Source organism: Nicotiana tomentosiformis, chromosome 6, assembly GCF_000390325.3.
Source record: "Nicotiana tomentosiformis chromosome 6, ASM39032v3, whole genome shotgun sequence".
NCBI classification, from domain to species: Eukaryota; Viridiplantae; Streptophyta; class Magnoliopsida; order Solanales; family Solanaceae; genus Nicotiana; species Nicotiana tomentosiformis.
Window position 1 is genome coordinate 86,989,797 of NC_090817.1, and position 21,677 is coordinate 87,011,473.

Below are 21,677 nucleotides of genomic sequence, written 5' to 3' on the forward strand. Positions count from 1 at the left end.
CTCGAAGTCCGTCTATCCGTGCCAATATTATCTTTCATTTTTTCTCTATTCTTTTCCCGTCCTTTGGTCGACAATGGAAAGCCAACATGATCGTCTTCGATCCTTATTTTTGATTCGTACCGGTTGTGGACATCCGTCCAAGTCGTCGCTTGGAACTCAAGCAGACTTTCCTTCAACTTTCGAAAAGCGTCCGAACTTCTCAAATTTAAACCTTTGGTGAATGCTTCAGTCGCCCATTCATCCGGGACTGCCAGTAGTAACATGTTTTCCTTCTGGAATCGGATAACGAACTCTCGTAATAATTTGGATTCTCCATGCGCGATCCTGGATATGTCGGCATTTCGGGCTTGTACCTTTCTGGCACCGGCATGAGCTTTTATGAAAGAATCCACGAGCATCTCAAAGGAATCTATGGAATGCTTGGACAATAATGAATACCACATTAAAGCTCCCCTCGTGAGAGTCTCACCAAATTTCTTTAGCAATAAAGATTCAATTTCGTGAGGAGCCAAATAATTTCCTTTCACCGCTGTTGTGTAAGTGATAATGTGCTCCTGTGGATCTGAAGTTTTATCATACTTTGGCACTTCGAGCATTTTGAACCACTTCAGGATTAATTTTGGGGCTGCACTCGGTTTATACAGTAATTGAATATACTTCTTCGAGTTTGGGCCTTTTAGTACTGGTGGTGCGCCCGGGATTTGATCCATGCGGGAGTTTACTTCCTTCATGAACCGCAAAAGTTCATCCTTGAACGAATCGTTCTCGTTGTTGAGGCCGAATCTACTCCCCACAGCCTCGTCGGATCCAACTTCATCCCTAGGAGTATTATTATCAACTCTATGCATAGTCATGTTCATGGAAACATCAGGAGGAACTCGATCTCACATGTTTGCATTATTTGAGGCATCCGATAGTGCATGCTTCAGTTATGTCATAACCTGATCCTGCCGCGTGAGATGGCCTAGAATGATTGCACATTGCTCTTCCAGGACCCTTACTGCATCCGCTACATGCTCCTCATCAGCATCATCAGGAGTTGCTTCCCTAACCTGTCGAGGGTACCGCCTGTCATGTACCGGTGTGGTGTCGTTCCCCTCATTGTGAGTGTCACTGATTGAATCCTCGAAATAAGGTTGTTCCCCTTGAATTTTAGGGTTGCGTGTCCCGCACTGTTATCCACCATTTTTGGTGATTTTTTGCTAGGACAAAGTAATCAAAACACGTTAGTAAAAAAGATAAGGATCAATTTAATCGCATGGTTGTCTAGGCCCCACGGTGAGCGCCAAACTATTTACCCGTAAAACTGTACAGTTGAATTTGTTCGTGGTTTCTAGACAAGTGAGTTAATTTGATCCAAAAGATAATGAAATAACAGAGGAAATATAGAATACTTAGCCTTAGAATGTAGATGAAATGACAGAGTTGATGAGTCTAGTAACAGGGTTTTTGGGAATGACAATGAAGAGATCAAAAGCGAGAGAATAAAATTATATTAAAATGCTTTATAGAATGTAGTGTAAGTAAGCCAGAAAAATCGTGTCTTACAATGATAATAGTCTTTAATGCCAATTATGAGGGCCATTGATGAAGATGTAATGTTTAGACATAAATACCAAATTCCTTGTAACGGGCCATCATCCTTAATGCTGCAAAATATTTTGTATTAAATATTATCGGGCGCAAAGCATTTAATACTCCTTTTATGATCGTTATTCCTTTCGATGACAAGCGGAATAGTTATGTTCGGTGGCCATCTCCATCTTGTGTTCCACGTGTCCTTCCTTTAAGCGGACACGTGTCATGTCATATTTTTTCCTATACAAGTAACACTATTCATCCCCCATTTTGTAGCTAAAAATGGGGGAGCATTGGAGCCACATTTTGGTAAAAACTGACTGCATTTCGGCAGCAACGTTGGAGATGCTCTAATATGGAGACATTCGTTGTAATGGAATATATGCTATACATAAAATTTTGTAGGTTTCGACATAATAAAGTCTTTTTCAAATTGATAATTTCCGCGTTAATAAACTATATCATTTTCGATTTAAAGGAAATACCTCAATTTATCTGTATTCTAAGTTGTTGTTTGGGCAAAGGTATAATTTTCTATAACTTTGATAGTTGTTTCTAAACAAGTTTCATTATGTTCACATATAAAAAGTTATTCCCTTTTCGGAAAATAGCTTAAAGATTATTTTAAAAGTTACAAATACTTGATTTTTAAATTCCAACTGACTTGTAGGAAATACCATAAGATGTTTGTACTTAAAGCCCGTTTGGACATAAGAAATTTTTTACTTTTTTTGAATTTTTTTTACTTTTTTCCGAAATCAGCGTTTGGTCATAAATTTTTTAATTTTCACTTGAAGATACATTTTGAAATTTTTTTAAAAATTGAGAAACTCTAAAAAGCTATTTTTCAAAATTTTCACTCAGATCACTCACAAAACTTTAAAAACAACCCAAAATTATATTCATGTCCAAACACAACTCTAATTTTCAAATATCATTTTCACTTGAAAATGTTTTTCACTTTTTGTTTGGATTTTTACAATTCTTATGTCCACACACCCACTTAGATTGATAAATTATGCATATTTAGTTCACATGTCAAAATGTGTCATTTCTTTCTTGAGTTCGACATCGCATCAAACTATATCAAATAAGAGTCCACAACCAAAATGTGGTTCTTTTGGATTCAAAAAATCAAAATGTGTGGAAAATAAAGCTGGTGACCATAATATATATAACGCCCTTTTATAAGGCGCTATACCTTTACGGTTGTTTGCCCAGTTAAATATAGCGCCCTTTTTTAAGGCGCTATATATATAACGCCCTAACTTACCGCGCTATATATATAATGTGGCTCACCAATGATTCTTCTTGGCTTAACTAACATACCAATAATTTAACTGGGTATAGCGCCTATATTTAAGGCCTTATACCTCAAATAATTGTACCCCCGGGACTGGTTTTTGCCTTATTTAAAGAGGTTAAGAATTTTGTAAAAATCCATCCATAAATATTCTCACGTCTTCTGAAATATTTCTTCGTTAAGTTATTTTGCATTTTGTCATAATGTCAGAAGAGCGAAGAATTAGGGTTTTATTATATTAGCGGGTGAGGTTGTGGTGGTGAATAACTCAGTAAGCTATAGTTTATCTCCACAATGTCATGTTAAGTTACCAAACCTGTACCGGGCTCCGAAACCAAAATATAGACCCGATACTAACAATGTCAAATATCAATCAATTCTTAAAAATAAATAATTTCCAAACTTTTAATTTTTATCAAAAATTCATAACTCGAGTTAGGGACCTCCAAATTCAATTCCGGGCATACGCCTAGGTCCCATAATTCGATACGGACCTACCGGGATGGTCAACGTACGGATCTGGGCTCGTTTACCAAAAATGTTAACCAAAATCAACTAAAATTAACTTTTAAGGCAAAAATTCTTATTTTTATTAGTTTTCAACATAAAAGCTTTTCAGAAATCTGCCTGGACTGTGCACGCAAATCGAGGAGGGTAAAAATAAAAATTTTAAGATTTAAGAGCGCAGATTCGAGTTCTAAAATACAAGATGACCTTTTGGGTCATCATAGGATTTTTGGTCATGATAAATTGGTATCAGAGCCCCAAGTTACCTGGTCTCATGAGTCCTGAGCAAGCTTAGTAGAGTTTGGAGGATCAGTACGGAGACGTATGTACTTATCTTCAAAAGGCTATAAGGCTTTAGGAAAATTTCACTTATTTCTTTCTCTATCATGCAACTTTATTCTATCGCTGAATTTTAAAGTATTCTATTCTTGTTTTGTCGCAGATGGCAAGAACACGTACAACATCCACATTCGAGCAGGAGCCGGAGCCCTAGGTTGCAGCTACTACCAAATAGAGTACGATACATTGGTATTGTTGTTATGTAAAAAAATGAGTGTGAGCAAACGTTCGATGAATATTAAAGTAACCGGAAGATATCCGTATTCTGTCACTCCGCAAGGGATTGCTTGTTATGCTGAGTTTAACATCGAAGACGATGAAACTCTGAGAGATTTTTTAAGGATTTCAGATGAATACCGGAAATTTCTTATGCTAAAAATGTTGGAAATGTACGTCAAGGCTAAAGACGTTCGCAATAATGAGGTTGCGCAAAGAAGGGATATTCCTCAGTCATCGGGTAGTTATTTTGGAGCAGTTTTAGCCAAACAAGTTCCGGGTGAAAGAGTTTGACCTGATCTAAACTTATCTCTACGGGCGAATGAAGAGTGAGGAGATAATTTCTCCCCTAGTTTACATAATCCACAAGCCGAGTGGTAAACTTTAATTTTCCTTTGTGTTACGATGTTTATTTTTGATGTATTGAATTTGTATTAACATTCATATATTCCACAATGGGTACCAGCTAGATATGAATTTTACAAGTTATAAACCAACGCCCAGTTAGAATATGCCTAATTTTGGTGTGTTGGATCATGGTGGTCCATCCGGGAGTCATCACCAACAAGATAATGTCCATCATGGGATATTAACACATTATGATTTATAAGTGAAGTGATAAAGCTATATGTAAAGTTTAGATCAATTTGAGTAACTCATTATTTTGTTGGTTGTGTAGTGAAAACGAGCAACTTGAAGGTTTTGTCCTTACTCAATTGCCCGAAGACGACATATTTAATCGGAATCTGGAAGATGCGCAGAGTCAGGAACACAGAATAGTGATTATGACAACAATGTCGATGAGTCTAGAAATGACACACCTTTCCCTAATGAGGGTGATGTTGAGGAGGAAGAGAATGTTGAACCTGATTTGACGAGGGAGCATGCTCCACTTACCGTTAGACCAAGAGTGTACGATCCCCACGTGCCATTTCATTCAAGGGAGATTCCCTACCTTGATCATTTTCCAAGTATGTCGGATGTGGATGCCCTCACAAGGGATATTGACGAAATTCAGATAGCAATGTGGGATGAATCTAGAGCAACGATGATGTCAAAGGGCATGCTTTTTCCTGATAAAGGGCGCCTAAGAAGGGCGATGCGAATGTACAATGTAAAAGAGTGTCGTGAGATCACAGTAGTAGAGTCATCTCCAGATGTATACAAGGTTATTTGCCATAGATGATTTACGAGTTGTAATTGGATGATGCGTGCGAGGAAGAAGAAAACAAATATGTGGGTTGTGGGTAAATACATTGGCACCCACAATTGTGAAATGGACACATTCAGTGGATATCATTTTAACTTGATTGTTGACTTGATTTCTCTTGTCTTGATTCCACACATTGAAGTGTCCATAAGGTACAAGATCAAAGAGTGTATAACATCTGTCCTCCAGGAATATGGGTGTTCTATTACCAAAAGAAAGGCATTTCTCGGGCGTAAATGTGCGTTTGAAATTATTTATGGTAGCTGGGATAAGTCCTTTGCATCTCTACCCAGGTACATGGCCGCATTGCAACACTTTAACCCTGGGACTGTTGTTGAATGGAAGCTTGAGCGGAGTTCGGGAATACAAGAACATATATTTAGATATGTGTTTTGGGCATTTAAACGAGCAATTGATGGTTTTGTGCATTGCCGATCGGTAATATCCATATACGACACTCGTGTCTATGGAAAGTATGATATTAAGTTGTTGATCGCCGTTGCAGTAGATGCTAATGTAAGTATATTTCCCCTAGCTTTTACTATCTGTACCAATGAAAGCCAAGAGACGTGGACACTATTTTTGAACCACTTGAAGGAGCACGTTGTCACACAACGTTTAGGTATTTGTCTAATATCTGATCGGCATGGCAGTATTTTAAGTTCTGTACAGAATTTGCCTGCATGGAAGGAACCGTATGCCTACCACCGTTACTGTGTGAGGCACCTGAAGGCCAATTTCCAAAAGGCACATCCCAATAAGGATTTGCATGATTTAATATGGATGGCTGCAACAGATCACCAAGATTGTAAATTCAAGAGGCGCATGGAATCGATCAGGCAGGAAGACCAAGGAGCCTATCGTTGGTTGATGCGACATGAGCTTGACAAATGGACTTTGCATGCGGATGGTGGCAGAAGATGGGGAATTCTGACTACAAATATATCAGAGTCTTTCAACGGGTTATTGAACATGTGGATTGCCTATCACTGCCATGGTGTGGATGTCATTCAAGCAGATGGTAGACAGGTTTGTTGAAAGGGCTAGAAGTGTATCGTCATTGATGGAAAGGGGTGTTGAATTTATGCCAATACTAATAAAAAGATTTGAGAAATACAAGAGGCGAGCACATTGGCCTTCATATTTACAGTATTGCAACGAGCGAAATATTTTTGAAGTTCGCACCACTATCCATCAAAACCGGGGGAATAATACACACACCGTAAATAAAGCCAGAAGGTTATGCTCTTATGGGAAATAGTCCATCTACCACATGCCGTGCTCACATGCAATGAAGTGCTTTCAACATACAGGTTTCGCGGGAACCAGCTACTTTGATAAAGAATATAGTATTGCTGCATAATTAAACACATATAGTGGACAGTTGCAGCCAGTGGGTGCTGAGCATTATTGGCCGTCGAAACCATTTAAAATGGTGTGTAATAAGGAGTATTTGCATCAACGACAAGTGCAAAAAAGAACGCGTATGGAACTAAATAGATGTTGGTGATATCGTTTATGCGCGTAAATGTGGCATATACTCGCAAACAGGACACGACCGCCGTAAATGTCCTTCAGCTGGTTTGGGTAGCGGTAGTAATTCAGCTCCCGGTGAAAGTTCATGCAATGTGCCCAATTATCAAGGATACCCGTAGTATTGTATTTCAATAATTTATTGTAATAAGTGTATGTATATGTTCATCTTGCAGAATGTATAAAATAAAATTATGTTTTCATTGGTGATAAGTCTTATTGATATTTAGCATTAATACTTCAGTACAACAATTTAACATACACCCCAAGAAAAAAATAATAATTGTCATTCGCCATTATCGTCGCTGTCTGGCACTATTTCACTGTCACTGTCTTCATCTTCTACGTCAACATCGTGTACGTACCCTTCGGGACCGAGGGCATCGTAATCTAGGCTCCAGTTGACACACATTTCTCGCATTTCATCTTTATCATCAAGAAGACCACTTGCTTGATTTCTACAACAATATGAGACTCCTACGTCCAACGTCTGTGGTAGAAACTTAGGTAGTCCCTCCCACTCGACAACTGTTGGGAAAACAGGATAATCATTGTTTCTATGCATTTTATCATTTTCTAATAAATCCCAGTATCGAGCCTCCGTTCCTCCCAGGAAGTTAAGATCATCCATTACATGATGAACAACTGGTGCCTTTTTCATCTCTAGAATCTCCTTCTTCAAATGTCGAATCACTTATGGTTCATCTTTGTGTTTGTTTGTTTGGAAGGTTGCAGACAGTGCTTGTGGCATAACAAGCCCATGCCAGCGATATAGTAGTTCGTAATCACACCGTTTTGAGTAAAGGGGAACCCATTATAGTTTTTCGCCCCAAATTCGCATACCTTCAGGCTTTGTAGAATGCGCTTCGCCCTCAATAATGTGCCCTGCAACTTTCAGATCATTGTGTATATTGATATGCTTATTTTTCAAGGTACGCAGAACACCATACCACTTATCATCAACCAAGTCAGTGTAGCAACCTAGCATATTTTTTTCAAGGTATGGATCGATAGTGATAAGACGTATTCCATAGGGATCTGTTGAACTACCTTCACCCTTTTTCCTCCTTTTTGAATTACTTGTTAAATATTAGTGGCATTTTTTAAATGGATGTTATAATATTTATTCAAAAGGTATTTGAAATACAAATGACTTGGTTTAGTTTAAGAAGCTGTTTTATACCCAAAAGAATCATTATAGCGTAAAACATAGCGCGGTGAAATACCACGTTATGTGTATTGTCTTGTCGACCTGAAAAAGCTGAAGGGGAAGGGACGATTATTTATGTAAGTATAGCGCCTTAGGTAAGGGCGTTATACTATAGCACCTTAAATGAGGACGCTATACCTTCCCGCTCGTTTGAGTTCAAATATAACGGCTTAAAAAAGGGCGCTATACTTAATTGGGCAAACGACCGTTAAGGTATAACACCTTATAAAAGGGCATTATATATATTATGGTCATCGATTTATTTTCCACATATTTTGGTTGTTTGAGTCCAAAAGAATCACATTTTGGTTCCGGACTCTATGAAATAATGGTGATGAGGAAATAGTAGTTTACATTTTTTTTTTTATAGTTTGAGTTTTGTGAATTCGGACCCCTCCAGTTTGTTATAGTTAACTTTTCTGCCCTCATTTCTCCATCAACAACAAACATTAACCCTTGTTGCTCCTCTGCAATTTTATAGGAAGCTCCTCTCTCTCTCTCACACACCCGCAGAGCTCCCTCTCTGCTCTCTTTCCTCTCGATCTTTTCGGCTTTAAAATCTGTATCGTATGATCTTCAAAAGCTGGGGTTTTTGCTGACTGCTGACGCTATTTCGCTCCAAAACATCAAAAAATCCTGCCTTGATTCAGTTTAGGTCTTACAGATCTGTTATCATTCAATATGTTTTGGAAGCTCACTAATCTCTCTTGTTCACCGGTATGTAGTGGATTTATCTTCTTCTAATGCTTTCCTCGTTGTATTTCAAGTGTACGAACAAATTTTCCTTCTTTTAAGCATTTTATTGGTGTTGGATTAAGTCAATGTGTTAATCTGGTGGTTGAGTGTATTACTTGAGTTAGAGTTGAATTCCCTGCTTATAGATTGGGGGGTGGGGGGTTAATTTGGTGTAGAAGTTATACTATGCTATATGAATGTGCTTTACTTTGGTATATCTACTATATATGTCAAACATATGCAATTCTGAAAGCTTGCTGACTGGCTTTTACCTTTGCCGATCAAAACAAAAAGCTGTGATATTTATTCATTTGCTCTGACGTTTGATTTCGTTCAAACTCGATGCTCTAATTGTTCAAATATATTTTGCGTGGAAGTTTAGGTTGAAACCGTGTTTTTTGATGAGTAGGTTGAAGCAGTGTTAGACAAGGAAAACTTCACATTGGAAGAGCTTCTCGACGAAGAAGAAATAATCCAAGAATGCAAAGCTTTGAATAGCCGTCTGATAAATTTGTAAACATCCTCCCAGTTTTAGCTTATAAATTTGAATTATGTAGTACAGTTGATAGTTTCAGTTTGACAGTCTGACATACTGCTTTCAGGGAAGACACTAATGTCTTAACCAAGTATTATTTCCATCAATAATTTCAAAGTTCATTGGGAGACTATGATTTTGATTTCAGTTTGAGAGATAGAGCTCAGGTTGAGCAGTTGCTGCGATACATCGTTGAAGAGCCTTCTGAGGATGCTGATAGCAATTGCAAATTTAAGTAAGTTATGACATGACCGAGCTTCAATTGTCATATCAATATTTTATAAAATGTACATGCCTATATCTTTGAAAATTTAGCAGTACTTCTGAATGCTGTTTCATTCTGTAGGTTTCCTTTCATCGCATGTGAGATATTCACTTGTGAAATTGATGTCATTCTTAAAACTCTAGTGGATGAGGAAGAGGTACTGTATTCTTAAGATGCAGTTGTAATAGTTTGTATCAATACTTTATCCCAAAAAAAAGTTTGTATCAACAATGCAGTTAGTCTGCCCTGATAATTTGGTCATTTTTCTATTGTGGCACAGTTAATGGATTTGCTCTTTTCTTTCTTGGAGCCCAACCGTCCTCATAGCGCATTGCTTGCGGGGTATTTTAGCAAGGTACGACCTGATTCATCCACATCCTTCGTGTATAGAGAACTCCTTTGTCCTTTATTGTTGGAATGTTATTTGGCTGAAGCTTTACGTAGTTTTGATGCACGCAGGTTGTAGTGTGCCTCATGTTGCGGAAGACAATTCCACTAATGAATTATGTTCAGGTGGGCCTGATAAATTCTATTTAGTTGGTACTTAGTACATGCAGTTGATATTTCTAGTTATTCGACTTTCTTAGCATACCATCACAATTGTGCTGTTGGATCCTTATTCTTTTTCGAACATCCAGTTATTCCTGCTTTTCCTCTCCCCATGTGACTTACTTTTGCAAAATCTCTGCTCCTTATTTCTCCAATGCTCTCCCTGACTCGTTTTCACTATGTATAGAACCACAATGTATATATCTTCCTTCCTAACCTTTCAGATTTGGAAGTTGAAACCAAAAAGGAAAACAAAAATTTCCGCTCCTACTTCTAATAGTTTTCTCCATGCTGTCTTGCTTATGTTTTCCATGTTAGTATCTTCAGAGTCGCTCTGCTATCCTCTTACTTATTAACCATCCTAAGTAAGTAGGTTTTAAAAGCCCGCCTCATTTGATACTAAAAGTTGCAAAATCGTTGAACTTTTCATGGGTGCAATTTTAGGGTGGGATCTCGTGGAGAATTAAAGGTGTAGTATAAGTGTATAACTTGTTTTATGCTCTTGTCTCACCTTCATAGACATGGTCAGTGTTGTCCTCAGATTTCTCATACGTGGTAAGGGGGGAGCTATGAACGTCATGAATTCAATGCTTGCTTAAAACTTTTATGCTGCAAATATTTGAAGCCCCTATTGGAATTAATTGGCTTCAGGCAGCTTGATTATGGGATATATATTGGAGACCATATAAAAGTCCTTTTTATAAGGTGACCAAGTCAAAGTCCTTAGAATTCTGACGTAAAAAGGTAATTGATTTAATGTCTAAGGGTATGGCCATATGGATTCATAACACAGATGCTAGGTGTTTTTTTTTTTTTTTTTTTCCCTTTCTCTCCTTTTTTCCCTCTAATAAAATCGGTATTTACATTGGTTCTTTTTTTTTTATTTGCAGGCCCATCATGATGTTTTCCGTCAGATGGTGGATTTGATTGGTATTACATCCATTATGGAGGTTGTAGCCTAGTTTTCAGTTTACCGTCTACCACAATCTTTTTTGTTTATGCTACTTGATTTTATCGTATATGTACATATAGATAGACTAATAATTTTACTTGGGAAGGAAAAACTTTTTTCTCTGATCAGCTTTTTCTTATAGGTTTTGGTGCGACTTGTAGGCGCTGATATTTACCCCAATACTAAGGATGTCATGCAATGGTTGGCTGACAGCAATTTATTAGAAATGATTGTGGATAAATTGAGCCCCTGTGTAAGTCCAAAAATATGTAGCTACCTGATTATGTGATCATTTTCTTTGGTACTGGTGATAATCAATATACTACGGTTGAAGTCATATAGATTGTCTATGTACTTGGCTTGTTTCGGCATTATTTACTGACAGCTTTGTTGGCATGGTTTGTTAATTGTATTTTGTTATGTCTGCTTGGTTATATTATTCCTTGGCAGTGCCTTTGCTGGTGATCATTGCTCCATGATTTGCTAGTTCTTAATGTTGGTTTGTTGCTTACTGAACAATAAACAAAATGTTAAATGAGACTTGGGAGCAAGAGGAGCTAGGATGTATAGTTGATACTTGTTAGGAATTACCTACTCCTAAGGCGCTAACTTGGACCCAAAATTCCTTTTACTATAGTTGATGAGAATTACCTATTCCTAAGGCACTCAATTTAGACACAAAATCCTTTTTATTTTAGTTTTGTGTTCCTTTGACTACACTTAGCTCATTTAAACCGGCTTTATTTTTTTACATCCTTTTCGTGATGTTCATAGATTCACAGTCTTGATTCCAGGATTGCTTAATGCAATTGAACAATCTAGTCTTTTCCTGAAGTACTTCTTGTACACTAGCTGAGAACATTTCTGATGTAGTGTTCTATTGTTCAGAGTTCTCCAGAAGAACATGCTAATGCAGCAGAGAGTCTATGCACAATAACCCGAAATGCACCATCTCCTCTTGCTACTAAACTATCAAGCCCAAGGTTTGTGAGGCTTCTCTTGATGCTAATAGTAAATACGCATCTGTATTATCATTTGTATTTGTGCTGAAAGTAATTTATAATTGATTAAGTTCTACAACTTTCTTTGGGTGTAGTTTTGTAGCAAGGATATTTGGTCATGCCCTTGAAGACTCGCATTCGAAGTCCGCCCTTGTCCATTCATTATCTGTATGCATATCTTTGTTGGATCCTAAAAGATCAATTCCATCTCCGATGATGTATTCTTACCGCTGCCAGTATGTTTATGAGTCATCCGTGCATGTCAATCCTGAGACTATCAGTGCAATGCTTCCCAAACTCGGTAATTTTCCTGTTTGGAAATGTGTAATCAAATTTTAATTGCTGCATACTTGTTTAAATGTCCTTCTACCCTTTGGAAATCAAATTAACATTGTCTAAAAAAGGGTGGTAAAAAAATCATAGAAAATGAGCCATCAGAGTACAGGCCACAGGTCACACATAATGTTATATCAGTGATTGTTGCTGCTGATTTTTCTGTCACTGCCTCTCCTTGTGAAAGTTGTAATATGTAATATGCCATATATGACACAGGCAACTTGCTAAAGCTGTTGAACATATCATCTGATGGCAAGATTCTTCCTACAACGTATGGTGAACTCAGGCCGCCTCTAGGGAAGCATCGGTTAAAGGTTTGCTCGTTTACATTCTTATAGAAAAAGAGATGAACGCCTTTGTATCCATTTCCAATTTGATAGGGATCCCCGAGAAGGATATGGCAAGCTAGATGTTCCTTATTATGGTTTTCCTTCATAGTTTTCAAGGATCAACTGTTTTGTCACAAGCAGTTATAAAAGTCTGCTTGTTAAATTTACTGGATTTGCTGTCATACATTTTCCAGCTTCTAGTAGCTTAGACAAGGTACTGACATGAAATTACATGTAATGCATGTCTACATTCATTTAGTACTGCTAGTTTGTTAGGCTGATAATCTCGGCTCTGTCTCCTACTCTGTATCTTAGACTGGTTTACTTCTTTTTTGTAGATTGTGGAATTTATCTCTGTTCTACTGAAAACCGGCAATGAAGCTGCAGAGGAAGAATTGATCAGCTCTGGGACAATTGAGAGAGTCCTGGATCTCTTTTTTGAGTAAGTTTCTTTATGCTCCTGGACTCTCGAACTTATTGGGTGCACAAAAATCATTGATCTTGTATTGCTGACTTTCTTGCTATTTTCTTCTTCGATGTTCTAACAAGTTGCATAAATGCTGTATAGGTACCCATATAACAATGCATTGCATCATCATGTAGAGAGTATAATAAACTCATGCCTGGAAAGCAGAAACAATATCCTTGTTGATCATCTTTTTGAAGAGTGTAATTTGCTTGGAAAAATTCTTCAAACAGATCAACAGCCCATAGTTTCTGGTGATGGAAGTCAGGTTGATCTTAGTGAAGTAACTGACTTCCTTTCTGTGAAGTTTTTAGCTCGCAAATTTATGTGCTTTTTTCCCTTTATAGTTATCCCAACTTCCCTATGGAATTTGAATATATTCAACAGTAACCTTGTATTCTCATTGCAATCAATAACATAAAATATTTAATTTGTTTTTAATTGCTGCAGCCCACATTTCCTGCTACCGGTAAGCGAGCACCCCGAGTGGGTAACATAGGACATATAACACGGATTTCTAACAAACTTGCTCAGTTGGAAAGCAATGACAATCGCATTCGAGTACATCTTGAGGTGAGTAATAGCTTTAAAACTTGTTACTTGATACATATCACAAAAGTTGAATTATGAAGTTCTCTGAATCTAATTGCTAAAAGGTTTTTAAGCTTTAATGTTCGAACTTACTATTTTGTTGTCAAGAGAACTTCATGATGGATGTGGACAGATAATTCTGAACATTCAAATACCTACCCACCCCAATGCTCCAAAATAGAAAAAAATATTTAAGAATTGAAGCTTGGTTTGTATCTGAGTTCTTGGGGAGGAATGTAGTTGCATGGAATTTTATACTTCATGTGTTAAATATTCATTCTACTAAACTAAAATCCACCCTTATTTTTATTTTAATGGCTGTATTTTTTTGTGATGGTGTTCTAATAAAATATATTTTTGTGGTGCTGTATGTAAATATTATATGCTACATCTAGTTACTTTTCTCTCTTTTTGTTGCTACTGTGTGCTTTTGACGATAATTGTGTAGGTTTGGTGCAAGATGCTGTTACATAACGTTCCCTTCAATAACTATTATTTGGCATCTGATTTCGTGCACAAGTTCCAACTCTGCTTATGCTAACGTGTTTTCTTTACTCCAGAAAAATATGGAATGGAGTGATTGGCACACTAACGTCTTACAGGAGCGTAATACAATCGAAAATGTCTATCGATGGGCTTGTGGGTAAGTTTTTGCCTTTTCTATTTCGGTAACTTGAGTTTTTGTAATCTTAGTTTTTAAATCCTGTAATATGAGACATATCTTAAATGATAAAGGCGGAATACGAACTGTGTATTTCTTGTTATTTTTTTTTTAGATACAATGGCTATTTATTTCGAATGTGTATTTTTATTTTCGAGTTAAATCAGTTAAAAAAAAGAAGACTACAGCTCCATTATTTTTTAACCAAATAGAAAAAGTATAGCCAAAAATGATGAACCTGCAATTGTGTTTTTTTTTATTTATTCCTTAGATGCTATGGCTATTTATTTTAACTGTGCATTTTTTCTTTTTAGGATTAATTTTGTAAAAAAGGATACTAGCTTAGAGCTCCTTAATTTTAGCTAAATAAAAAGTTTTAGTTTAAATAATGAAGCTTAAACTATGTATTTTTTATAGGGTGAAAATCATTTTGATCCCCCAACTTTGCCTTAAAAATCAAACTATTCCTCCAACATTAAACAATAAACATTCTGCTCATCATACGAATTTTCTATTTTACCCTTGACATTTTCAATTCCTCCTTTGTGCATATAATTTTTTATATTATATTATCTCTCTCTCTCTCTCTCTCTCTATATATATATATATATATATATATATATATATTATCTTTAGCTAAGTGTTAAGTGTTTTGCCAATTTAAATATCTTATTATAAATTTGGTAACTAAAGCTTAATAAAAATTAACTAATATATTACTTTTATTAATTTGTAACAAAATTTATTGTTACTCTTTTCTGTTGTTACTTTAATATTAAGTATACAATTAAGTTTTACTTTCTCTTTTATTCTTTATTGTGTGTTTCTCTCTGTGTGTGTATATATATATATATATATTTTTGAGAGCGAGAAGCGCAAAAAAGCGACAGGGGCTCGCCTCGCTTCAAAAGCGAAGCGCGAAGCGAAGCGCACACTTCATTGAAGTGAAGCGCAATTCTTAAAGAACATAAAGTAAACCTTGCAAAGAGACAAACATAATGAAATAAACTGAAAATATAACATATATATATATAACTGAAATCAGCAACACCTTAATTAAATTAAATTTAACAACTGAAATCATGAACATTTCAAATAAAAAGGAAAAAAATGGATTTTTTTATAATTATGTTTAATATACTAAAATCAGCAAAGCAGCAACATTTCAAAATATAATAATTAAGTTTATAAACTGAAATACACACAAAAATTAATAAATAAAGGCTAAATAAGAAGAATAAAAGAAAAAAAAAGGACCGCTGCCTGCCCTAGCACTTAGCAGCAGTCGACGGGAAGAGTAAGAAAGAAGAGAGAAAAAAAGGAGAAGAAAAAAGGAGAAGAAATTACTTGGAGGCTGGACGGACTTCTAGAACCCTAGCAGCAGAAGCGATGCTCGATGGAATAGAAGAAGAGAAGAAATGTCTTCACTTTGAGGTCTATGTTTTGTATAATATAAAAAAGACCCAATCTTTTTTTTTTTATTTTAAAATTGACCCCTTTTGATTGAAGCGATCGCTTTTTCGCTTCTCGCTTCTGCGTCGCTTCTCGCTTCAGGTGTTGAAGCGATCGCTTTTGATGGTCGAGTCGCCTCAGCTTCAGAAAAGCGACGAGTTGTCGCTTCGCTTCTCGCTTAAAGCGACGAAGCGATCGCTTTTTTAAACACTGATATATATATATGAATTTTTATTTTCGTTAACGAAATATTTTCTGAATTATAATTTAAAGAACATCTAAGGTATAAATACGTAATCTTTTAGGAATTTATTATAAAATTTACCTCTATTTTTAATTATTATTTTAATTGATATTAATAAGATCTTTTATTCTAATATTTCAATTGCGCCCATTTCTTTCATCATTCAATTTCAGTAAATTCTATATGATTGATTATAGTTTTCACTTTTTTAAAAATATAAAAAAATATTTTCACTATAGGTAAATTCATAACATAGATTAAGAAAATTATCGTGATATTAAATAGGTTTAACAAAAAGATCAAGGTTGATAAGACTGAGGGTAAAATAAGCATTTTAAAAATACAATTGAGTTAGGAGGAGCATAATGTCTATTGTTTAATGTTGGAGGAGGAGTTTGATTTTTAAGACGAAGTTGGGGGATCAAAATGATTTTACCCATTTTGTATATCTTTTTAGATGCTATGGCTATTTGTTTCAACATTGTATCTCTTTTTCAGGTCAAATTTTGAAAAATTTAACTGAAACTTCATCATTTTTAGCCAAATAAAAGTTTAGCCTAAATAATGGAGTTCTGGCCAAATCTCATTACAAATTTTATCCGAAAAAGATGATCTAAAAGATTAATACATTTAAAAAGGTGAAAAATGTATTTTATTATTAAAAAATGCGAAAATCCATGTGACATGTGCGTGCATGCCACTTTCTTGAGATGAGATTGTCCAACGGGGTAACAACTATCGAATAGCCAAGTTAAGACTACAAATAGTTTAAGGGTGTAACCAATAATCCGTGCCTAACAGAGGAAGGACATAATTGAGAAAAGCAATGAAGAGATGTTCAGGGCATGTAGAAAACAAAAACAAAGATCTTTAAATAATGCAACTACTTTGAATAATTCACTCATGTCGATTCTCTTAAAACATATTTTGGTGTCATAACGAGCCACGTCTCTTTGTAGTACTTTCTAGCTCAATATTCGAATTTTCAAATATTAGGAGGAAGTAAGTAAAAAATGGGGGCAGAGAAGAAATGGGTGGGGTAGTGAGTAGGTAGGGAACAAGGATGTGCTTTTGTCGGTCACAAGCTAACATGTATGTGTCCTTTGATGAGATTATATACTGCCTGGATATCTTACAAAATGGATGAGATGGATTTCGACTGAAACTCTTGTAAGCAAGAAGGGAAGTACAAACTTGGAAATATACTTGAAAAGAGAATGAAAGATCTGCTGATGTTTTCTCACATCCTCACTGTCCTCAGTTCCTGAAGCAAGTAGTGGAATAAATTCATAATTATCTTCCTTTTTTTATATAATTAGCCGGCCAACTGCATTTCAAGATAGGACAAGGGACAGCGACGAGGAAGATGTTCATAGCAGAGATTATGACGTAGCAGCTTTAGCCAATAATCTGAGCCAAGCATTCCAATACACCATATATGATAATAATGGCGCCGCAGAGGTAATTGGTTTGTCTGATACCTTCTAGTCATGCTTACTATTCCAACATATCTTTTTCTTATTGCGGAAAAGAAGTTTGAGGTTAGGGGAGGGGTGTTGTTCTGTAGGTAGAGGAGGAAAGGAATCCAAAGAACTCAGGGACAAGTGCTCTGCAATCTCAACACGACTTTTGTGTTGTGGTTGGGATTGAATTTCAGTCTAGATTTATTCATCCCTGGGTTTTCTTGCATGTTAACAGGGTCATGGAGCTCTTGATCGGGATGATGAGGTACTAATGATTTTTTAAAGATTAACTTGTTTTTCTTTTGGATGAGAAATGGAGTAGTTAGAAATTGCATAGTGAATTGATAACTAACTTGTGTGAGATTCAATTATTGTTTTTTATTATATGCCTTAGTGTTCATCATGATGTTACATTCATGCCCATGCCTTTGTAGGATGTTTACTTAGATGAGGAGTCTGCTGAAGTTGTCCTGAGATTGGGAGATGACCAAGGGAGGTGAGTTCCGGTTGTCTTTTCTGAAGGAACTTGTGTCAAGGGACACTTGAGCATATTTACTTTCAGTACCGTTGATGTATGTACTATAATTAGCCATATGCAAATGATATTAATTTCTTAGCCCACCAAAGGAAAATCTAAGACATTTAAACGTATTTTAAAAGGAGTAGGGTAGCTGAGGCCTCAGAGGAAACATGTGTCTACTTCCAATTGTATGACCGGAGGAATGCGCTCTGTTTTGTTTCTGTGGCATCTCTTTCATTGGTAAAACTGGTAACTCTATGATGCAAACTAGTCCCAGCTAACTAGAATTTTAGTACTTCTAGGGGATGGGAGGACCATACATTTTATGTAAATGATACATATACCTATGCTATGCTGAATAATGTATCTTAAACAAGACGTCAACTTGTATATGGTCTTGTGTTGAATTTGTTTTAAATTGAATGCGAAGAATATGGTACTATGGTACTTCTTGTAGGCTTCAGAGTTGTTCGCATCTATCAGTTTCTTGGTATCTGAACCTATTATCTTGTATAACACTTTTTAAAAAAAGAATAAACAACCTTTTGCAGCAATTTGTTCACAAATTCAGATTGGTTTGCTTTCCGAAATGATAGAACTGGAGATCCCAAGAGCACCTCACCTACTGAGGTCATGGAAGATATCAACCCTAATGGAACAGCAAACGGCGGTAACATGAGTTGTGATGAAGAGGTGGTAGTTGGAGAGCTGGATGAATTGGTTGAAAGCAAAAGTTCTACAGATGGAACAGCCAGTTCTAGTTCAAATGCCTTTAATGGATTTGGTGGAGCCAATTCTGCTAATGTTGGAGATTTCAATCAACAGAATGAGAAAGCAGGTGTGTCAGGTGATGTGGGTTTCTTCCATTTTGAGAGGTCAGGCAATGATGACCCATTTGGAGACAGGCCTATACCTGAATGGGTTTCATGGGGGGATGGCTCAATGGGTGGATCTCTGAATCCTTTTGAAGATAATGGTGACTGTAATGGCAACCTCGTGAACTCAGGGGAGGCATCAGCTCATCCCCCAATTAGTTCCACTTGTAATGGTGGAGAGTCTATTCTAAATGGTGTATCAACATTTCCCGAGTCTAGCAAAAGTTCATCAATTTCTGAAACTAGTCAGAAAGCAGCCGCTGTGCCTTCTTTGTTTGAAGAGGATGTTGAATTTGTTGGTGTAGAATTAGAGGGTACTGAAAAGGCAATGGAACATGCTCTTAAGGAGGGGATTGTTGGGGAAGCAGCTCCATTGAAGAGGAGCTTAGTTCCTAAGATGCCAGAAAAAGATAGTACAGATGAGGGCGGGTCAGGGGTAAAAGAGTTCAACGATGCTAACTATTGGAGAGTCGACCAAGAAGTCGCGGTACTGGAGTAACTGTGGAATTCTGTTGATCTTTATCTGAATATGGAATTCAGAGCTGATGGGCAGGATACCCATTTTCAGTTGGTGAGGTTATACAGATATGTACAGTGTACTTTTTGAAACAAAAGGATAACATATTGGTTGTTAGTGATTATTTATTGTTACACTTATGTTTAATGTTCAGGTTTTCTTTTTATTAAGTTAAAATTTTGGTTTTTATCGCATATTCATTTAGTTTTGGGAGTCTTGTATGGATTCTGGAGTAATCTCCGTCATGAATAATTATACATATCTTCTTCCTCACTGACTGTTCAGTGTAAGGCACACTTGTGGGATGCTTGATTGTCTCACTGTTTTCCATGCAAAGATTGGATGAAATAGTTCTATCTTCAGCCTGCAAAAATCAGCTTATGTTTATTCTGAAAAATATTTTTTTCCTCGTAAGTGCGTTTTTTAAAAGTACTTTTGGTGAGAAATAATTTGGTTGACAAATTTATTTGAAAAGCACTTTCAAGCAACAATTAGTATTTGCCAAGCATTTAAAAATTACTTTTTAAAAAAGTATTTTTGGAGAAGTTATTTTTTCTGCTTCTCCAAAATTGCTTCTTCTTCAACTCAAAAATATTTTTTTTCTCTCTAAAAGTCTGACCAAACACTTTAATTTCGGAAAAAAGTAACTTTTTATAAAAAAAATGCTTTTGGCTTGAAAAGCTTGGCTAAACAGGTTATGAATAGAAGCAAGGTATTAGATAAAACATGCGTGAACTATTCATAGTTCTAGCTATTGGGTTAAAATATTAGCGGGGTTAAAATATTAGCGAATGCACTAAGAAGATAATATATTTGATAGTTTCTTAATGTATCTTATTATATTGTACTACATTACTTAGGTGTATATAATGTTTGGATATGTTATATTATTTCTTCTGTCATTTTGTCATATATCAACAGTTTGAAAAATATTTGAAGAATAGGCATATAATATTAGAAAAATTGGAGTATAAGGTAAAGTAATTATTAAAAAGGTAGGTGGAGAGATGAAATTATTGTAATGGCAAGACGAGAAAAAAATAAGGTAACAACGCGATCACACCAAATTCTTACATAAAAAGGAGTATTTTTATCGTTATATAACATCGAATTTAACAATATGATACAATAAAATTAAAATATTAGCGCATGCACTATTTCTCTTCTTTTTTGTTTCCCCTCAAAATTCTGGAAGAGGATAGTCTAATGAATAGAGAATTTTTTCTAATTACTAAAAGATTATAATAATTAATCAAGAATTTGATACCATACAAATTGAACATTCCAAAAACTTAAAAGAGACCACAGCAATTGAAAGCATGTTCCAGAATGTTCTTAAATACTCATATGTACAAACGCAGTCTTGGTCTCACTTGTATATATTCCATTCCTAAAAGATTATCCAAACTTGATCACCGATAAAATCCGCATTCAAAAATGGTATACTATTTATATATGACTAAGGTTTACATTTGTTTTAGCTATTGGTAGCATAGAGGAAAGGACTGTAATCGTTAAAGCTTGTTGACAACTTGACATCTACAGGTTTGGTTTTTTGGCCTGCCTTTAACTTATTGTTTGGATTCCGAGTCTTTGATGAAGCCTTAAAACAAATCATGGCAAGTTTGCACAACATGAGATGTTTAATCACTATCTACCTAATAAGTACTTGGAGAAATGAAGTGCTAAAACGAGCAATCGTGGCAAATTTAAGGGTCTATAATATATGCTATTACAATTCTTGTGTTATTAATCTTTGCAAAACTTGTGACTGGACCAAACAGCCATACATGATAGACTTATGCGTCTCAATTCTCACTCAATGATTTACCTAGATAAAAATTAATAATTTACGTAGCCTTTCGAGAAAAGAAAGAAAAAAAGAAAAAGAAATCAGCCTAGAGCTTGCTCGTAGGGCTGTGCATAATTTGGTAAATACTGAAATCGTACCGAAACCGAAAACTTTGGTATTTGATATTCGATATATTGGTATTCGGTATGGTATTTGATTAATTTTTTTAAAATTTTTTGGTATTTGGTATGGTATTTGATATTTTAAAATGAAATACCGAAATATCGATACCGTACCGAAATATATATTATATTGCACAATACACATATTATTAATTATAACATAAATATGAAAAATCTAAAATTTTTCTTTCCTTTATTCTCTAAGTTAATCAATTAACTTTAAGCAAGTAACAAGACATTTCTAATGATCAAATTTATTCTTTTATGTACAATTAATTTTCTCTCTCTAGGTTGATAATTGATGGTTTTGGACAAA

At 35.7% G+C, this 21,677-nt stretch overlaps 2 protein-coding genes across 5 annotated transcripts; both read left to right on the forward strand.

The window, feature by feature from the left end:
- The first annotated feature begins 5,450 nt into the window (after positions 1 to 5,450).
- On the forward strand, positions 5,451 to 6,871 carry LOC138894363 (uncharacterized). Its single transcript, XM_070179057.1, has 2 exons — positions 5,451 to 6,182; positions 6,863 to 6,871. Exons 1-2 carry the CDS (start codon positions 5,451 to 5,453, stop codon positions 6,869 to 6,871), a joined length of 741 nt encoding a protein of 246 aa, XP_070035158.1.
- A 1,461-nt stretch (positions 6,872 to 8,332) lies between these two features.
- LOC104094550 (uncharacterized) lies at positions 8,333 to 19,660 on the forward strand. Of its 4 annotated transcripts, none has more exons than XM_009600509.4 (19): positions 8,333 to 8,613; positions 9,041 to 9,144; positions 9,315 to 9,401; positions 9,513 to 9,588; positions 9,712 to 9,786; positions 9,891 to 9,944; positions 10,871 to 10,930; positions 11,075 to 11,185; positions 11,821 to 11,915; positions 12,029 to 12,234; positions 12,486 to 12,583; positions 12,937 to 13,040; positions 13,167 to 13,347; positions 13,515 to 13,637; positions 14,216 to 14,298; positions 17,332 to 17,473; positions 17,711 to 17,740; positions 17,910 to 17,971; positions 18,592 to 19,660. In XM_009600509.4, the coding sequence occupies exons 1-19, from the start codon at positions 8,578 to 8,580 to the stop codon at positions 19,367 to 19,369; spliced, it is 2,505 nt and encodes an 834-aa protein (XP_009598804.1). In that variant the 5' UTR covers positions 8,333 to 8,577; the 3' UTR covers positions 19,370 to 19,660. The 4 variants fall into 4 exon arrangements, with proteins under 4 accessions (XP_009598804.1, XP_009598802.1, XP_009598803.1 ...); XM_009600507.4 differs by having other exon boundaries at positions 8,334 to 8,613; positions 18,547 to 19,660; XM_009600508.4 differs by having other exon boundaries at positions 8,334 to 8,613; positions 13,167 to 13,332; positions 18,547 to 19,660.
- Positions 19,661 to 21,677: the final 2,017 nt, after the last annotated feature.